This window comes from Musa acuminata, chromosome BXJ3-4, assembly GCF_036884655.1.
Source record: "Musa acuminata AAA Group cultivar baxijiao chromosome BXJ3-4, Cavendish_Baxijiao_AAA, whole genome shotgun sequence".
Taxonomy (NCBI): domain Eukaryota; kingdom Viridiplantae; phylum Streptophyta; class Magnoliopsida; order Zingiberales; family Musaceae; genus Musa; species Musa acuminata.
Genome location: NC_088352.1, coordinates 36,339,768 through 36,345,767, shown reverse-complemented (window position 1 = coordinate 36,345,767; position 6,000 = coordinate 36,339,768). Strand labels below are relative to the sequence as shown.

Sequence of the window (6,000 nt, the reverse complement as noted above, 5' to 3'; positions counted from 1 at the left end):
GTAGGGAGAGTGTCTATACTCTTTGCTCTTTCTTCTTCCCAACTTGCCTCAATCGGTGGCATGCAGTGGGGTTTAGTACCTCAGATGATGATGCTTGGCGGTTGTAGCCGTTGCTTTCCCTCAGCATACCAACAAATGTGTCCCACTGACCACTCCAGCTTTTCAACGGGAAGGGAGAAGACCATCATCTTTGGCAAGCCATCTTATTAGACTGACGAGATTCCCCCACTTGTGAACAGTATTCTATTGGAAACTGCAGTAGGAGATGCATTTGTTTTGCCTTCTTTCTTCTTTCCTGGGAGGGTTCAGGCAATTATTCTGTGGCTGAGAGCCAGCCGACGGTCCTCGGTCGCCTCTTGAACCGTTCCTGTTGTTACTCTCATAACACAGTAATCGACTGTAACAGGTGTGACATGAAACCGATGCATGAATTAAATTCGTTTCCTTCTATTCCTCTTTTCTGGGGTACACGACTGCTGTAGATCATTTATAGGGTGTTGAAACGCCGAGTGTTAGAAGTTGGATTAAAGATACGTAAATTTTCTTTCGATACCGATGATGTGGAGGGACTCCATACACCACGCGTGGCAGAGACAGGGCGTGCATGACCTTGGGCGACGCGTCGATAAGATGGCAGTACATGTGGCAGCACCATTATGGATGACCGTGTTAATTTAAGACATCGAAGAGTCCGGACTTATGTAGTCGCTGCCCAGTCGCCCATCCTCTCCTCCCACGAAAAAAGCCTTCTCTTGGCCTCGTTTCGGTCGCTTGCAGAGAGCAGGAAGAATGGGCCTCTTGGAACACGTATCTGAGCTTTGCTCCGTCTCCAGAAGTCGCAAAAAGCTCAAGAAGAATAAGCAATTGCAGGTGAGCATCGTAATGACTATGTACTCTTTTTCTCATGTTGTTGTTCATGTGAAGTGCTAACAGCACGGGTTGAATTATTGATCGACTCAGACGGTAGAGTTGAAGGTGAGAATGGACTGCGAAGGGTGCGAGAGGAGGGTCAGGAAAGCCGTGGAAGGCATGAAAGGTCTCGTCTTTCCTCTTTATACTGTGTAGTATTTCCGAGCGTGTCGTTCGGATGGACTGATGGTTGATGTCGATTAAACAGGAGTGAGCAGCGTAGAGATCGAGCCGAAGCAGAAAAAGGTCACGGTGATAGGGTTCGTGGACCCGAAGAAAGTAATAAAGAGGGTGGAGTGGAAGACGGGGAAGAAGGCGGAGCCGTGGCCGTACGTGCCGTACGACGTCGTGCCCCACCCCTACGCGCCGGGGGCCTATGACAAGAAGGCGCCGCCCGGGTACGTGCGGAACGTGGTGGACGACCCCGACGCGGCGCCGCTCGCCCGCGCAAGCTCCACGGAGGTGAAGTACACGACGGCGTTCAGCGACGACAACCCCAACTCCTGTACTATTATGTGAAGTCTCTGCTACTCCCAATGGAAGAAGAGGGGGAGAGAATTTGTAGAATGCTTCCGTTTGTACGCATGTAGATACTGGGTAGAGATGTGTATGAGGATTGTCCGGTGTTTGTTGAATGAATGTATTTGGGTGTTGTTAATATTGAGTTTAAATCGGATGAGTATTTGGAGGAACAGTTTGGTATGTGAATTGGGTTGATTCAGATGTCGTGCACGTCCTTGAATTCGTGTTTCTTAACTCTGGATTGGTGAGCTTCCATGAGTTGATGTGGTATTCGACCCCCCATTGTGATGGAATTTAATGCTTCCGGACGATATATAGATAATTCGTCCTTGTCTTGAAGACTTTCGGGTCTTCTGAAAAGTAGTATCGTGCTTCCATTGGATTGCCTTGAGACGATCACATGGGTCGTCACTGTCCGACCATTGTCGCGTTTCATTACCAATGGGTTTCTCATCTCATCTTCTCTAATCTCTCTCATTCACAGCCTTTCATCCCTTTTGACTTTTGGATCTCACTCGATTACTTTACTGGCCCCTCAGTGGCCACTTTCGGTTCTCTTTCTCACCACCATCGTTTGCTTTGCTCGCCATTACTGTGTTCACTGTTGTTATCCTTTTGACGTAAGGTGCTCGCCGCTATCGACTCTTTGCGGTGCAAACATCATTAGCACGACTGTTCATCCACTCTTCCGTGCATGCTCATACCTAATAGCCGTCAGGTTCATCGTTCTTGCCAAAAGGAAATTAGAGCACAAAAGATCGGCACTAATTGATAGCCAAAAATCCCTCTAGCAATAAAAAACTAACCTAATGATTCTGTCAAATTTGGTTAGCCAATTTACTATAACATTTCCTTCTCTAAAGACATGATTAATGCAGAAGGAATCCAAAAGCATTCAAAATACAAAGAAAATTACCTATAATCTTCAAGAAAGTCCACGGTGCAAAATGTGGGTAAGGATGGAAGAATCAGACTCAATGTTCGAGATGGAGGAACAAGGAAGAAACATAATACTACGATACGAGTAAAAAGAATCCTTTTGATTCAAGAAAACTGATGTAGTATTAAAAACATGAGGAATACTTACAAGATACCAAATGCACACAGACTCTTTATCTTCCTCTCCTCAATCTCAATGTCTTGCTAGATGAACTACGGTCTTATTTATAGGACCTAATGACAACTACCCTATAACTACTAAATCATAAGGTAGTTATTGAAACTACTAGATCATGATCAAGTGGTTATTGAAATCATCATGTAACCACTAGATCATGATAACAATCTAGATAGATAACTAGAATCAAATCTCAACACTCCCCCTCGATTCATAGTTGCATACACCAATTTGCGACATAAAATAAATATGCTTTCGAAGTGGAAGTGATTTGGTGAAGATATCTGTAACTTGTTCATCCGTTCCACAATACTTCATTGTGATAGCTCCACTTGCCTGAAGTACTCTTTCGATCGTCTAAAGCTCCTGCACAATCACTATCAGTGAAACCAAATAATTTGCATTTAAATTTTGTTTTGAACATCCATTTTAACCCAGTCGTTTTCTTTTCTTTCGGTAGATCCATTAGCTTCTAAGTTTCATTCTTCTCGGTTGACTTGATTTCCTCCTTCATTGCTTTTCTCCATTGATCTGAAATTTCTTGGAGGGGTTTCATCTGAGAAATCCGAATTTGAACTGCTATTGGGTAAGGTTGACGATGAGTTTGTTGGAGCAGGATCTGTCACTTGATTCTGCGGAGTGTCTAGTTCTGCTGGAATCTGCATTTGTAGTTCACCTTTATTGGTCTCCCAATTCTAACTTGCCCTTTCATCAAACATAACATTTCTGTTAATAATAACTTTGTCACTAACAGGGTTATATAACCGATATGCTTTAGATTGTAAAGAATAACCAATTAAAATGCATTTCTCTGATTTTTCATCAAGCTTGTGATGATTTTGTGAATTCACCAAAGCATAAGCAATACAACCAAAAATTCTTAGATGTCTAACACTTGGTTTCATACCATACCAAGCCTCAAAAGGAGTTCGATTCATAACAGCCTTTGTTGGTGAAATATTCAACAAATAAACTGCTGTTGCAACTGCTTCTGCCCAAAACTGATTTGGAAGATGTTTTCCTTTAAGCAAACTTCTTGCCATTTCCACGACAGTCCGATTCTTACGCTCAACTACACCATTTTGCTCCGGTGTATATGGTGCTGTCAATTCTCTGTGAATACAATTTTCTTCACAAAAAGAACTAAACTCATTAGATACAAATTCACCACCTCTATCTGTCCGAAGTGTCTTTATATATCTACCACTTTGTCTTTCTACAAGTGCCTTGAACTTTCAAAAATTATCAAATGTTTCAGATTTCAATTTCAAAAAATATACCCAACTCATGCGACTATAATCATCCGTAAACAATAAAAAATATTGACTTCCACCAAATGATTTTGTATTCATAGGTCCACATAAGTCAGCATGAATTAATTCAAGACAATTAGATGCTCTCCATGCTTTTCCAATATGAAATGGTTTTCTACTTTGTTTGCCATAAATACATCCTTCACATACATCAAGCGTATTAATCTTAGGCAATCCAAAAACCATTCCTTTTTGACTTAACAACCTTAAACATTCAATGTTAAGATGTCCATATCTTAAATGTCATAAACTAGACTCATTCTTTTGAGTTGTGATAAGCGCATGTCTTTCAATATTTGACACATCAAGTGGAAACATCTTGTTTTGTGTCATGCAAACATTTACTATAATCAAACCAGATTTCTTATCTCTAATAGTGCATGAACCATCATCAAATATTACTTGATATCCATCATTTACTAATTGTCCAACACTCAACAAATTATGTGATAAAGTAGGAACAAAGAAAACATTATCAAGGTATTTTACCTTCCCTTGATTTGTCTTCACCTCAATTGTTCATTTCCCTTCCACTTGGATTTGCTTGTTATCTCCAAGTCTAACATTCAACTTGTGAGTCTCATCAATATCTCTAAATATTGATTTTATGCCTGACATATGATTAGAACATCCACTATCCAAAAACCAAATATCATTTGAGATGTTATGAATTTGTGAATGAGTCATAAACAACTTACTATTTTCTTCAATTTTCTCCACATAGCTGGCTTGCTTTTCTCTTTTCCAACAATCTGCCTTCATGTGACCAAACTTTTTACAATAGTGACATTGAATTCCACTTTTGTAATTTTTTATATCATAATATGATTGCCCTTGTTCATCAAAGTGTCCATTTCCTCTACCACGAAATCCTCCTCTGCCACGTCCTCTTCCTGTTGATTTTTTTTTTTTGTCTTCTTCTGAAGTAGAAGACTCTCCCTTAACCTGAAATGCTTTTTCTTCACTTTTTTCAAGTGACCTGTTCAACCTTACTTCATGTGCTTGCAAGGAACCCATTAGTTCATCAAATGAATAAGTAGATAAATCTTTTGATTCCTCAATTGCGGCAACAACATGATCAAATTTCGGAGTTAAACTTCTCAAAACCTTTGCAACAATTATATGACCAGGAAGATGTTCACCATAAGATTTCATTTGACTAACAATTTCAGTCACTCGAGAAAGAAAATCTTGCACTGATTCATTGCTTTTCATGAATAAAATTTCAAACTCACGACGGAAGGTTTGAAGTTTTACCGTAATCACCCTTGATGAGCCTTGAAATTCATTTTGAAGTATCAACCAAGCTTGCTTTGAGGTTGTCGCTGCTGCAATTCTTGAGAAGATCGTCTCATGTATAGCTTGTTGAATGAAGAACAATGCCTTTGAGTCATTCTTTCTATTCTCCCTCAGCCTGATTTCGTCATCTGGATCTGCATATCCATTCTCTATTAAGTCCCAAAGATCTTGAGACTTGAATAGAGTCTTCATCTTGATACTCCAAAATTCATAACTTTTGCCCGAGAAGATGGGGATAAGAGGTTGAGACACGGAATTGCCGTTAAAAGCCATAATGCCCAGTTCAGATTGAAACTAGGCTCTGATACAACAAATGTTGGAGATTGAGGAGCAAGGAAGAAACAGAATACTACGATACGAGTAAAAAGAATCCTTTTGACTCAAGAACACTTACAAGATACCAAATGCACACAGACTCTTTATCTTCGGTCCTATTTATAGGACCTAATGACAACTACCCTATAACTACTAGATCATAAGGTAGTTATTGAAACTACTAGATCATGATCAAGTGGTTATTGAAATCATCATGTAACCACTAGATCATGATAACAAGATAGATAACTAGAATCAAATCTCAACACTCAATGACCACCATTTTTTATTCCTCCATCTTGGCAGCTGGACGCCCTTCCATCGTAGCAGACATGGTTAATGAAGAAGGCATCAAAAGCATCCAAAATACAAGAGACATTAGCTGTAATATTCAAGAAAGATCACGGTGCAATAACTCTCTTGGTCAAAATGTTAGTAGGGATCTTAGAATCAGATTCAATAGCCACCATTTTGACTCCTCCATCGTGGCATATAAAGTATCCCCCTATCTTGCAAATTTACAGC

The 6,000-nt window shown here is 40.0% G+C and overlaps 1 protein-coding gene across 1 annotated transcript; it reads left to right on the top strand.

Annotated features, from left to right (window-relative positions):
• Window positions 1-692: 692 nt before the first annotated feature.
• LOC103994394 (heavy metal-associated isoprenylated plant protein 27) lies at window positions 693-1,603 on the top strand. Its single transcript, XM_009414738.3, has 3 exons — window positions 693-870; window positions 961-1,036; window positions 1,118-1,603. The coding sequence occupies exons 1-3, from the start codon at window positions 790-792 to the stop codon at window positions 1,426-1,428; spliced, it is 468 nt and encodes a 155-aa protein (XP_009413013.2). The 5' UTR covers window positions 693-789; the 3' UTR covers window positions 1,429-1,603.
• The last annotated feature ends 4,397 nt before the right edge of the window (window positions 1,604-6,000 follow it).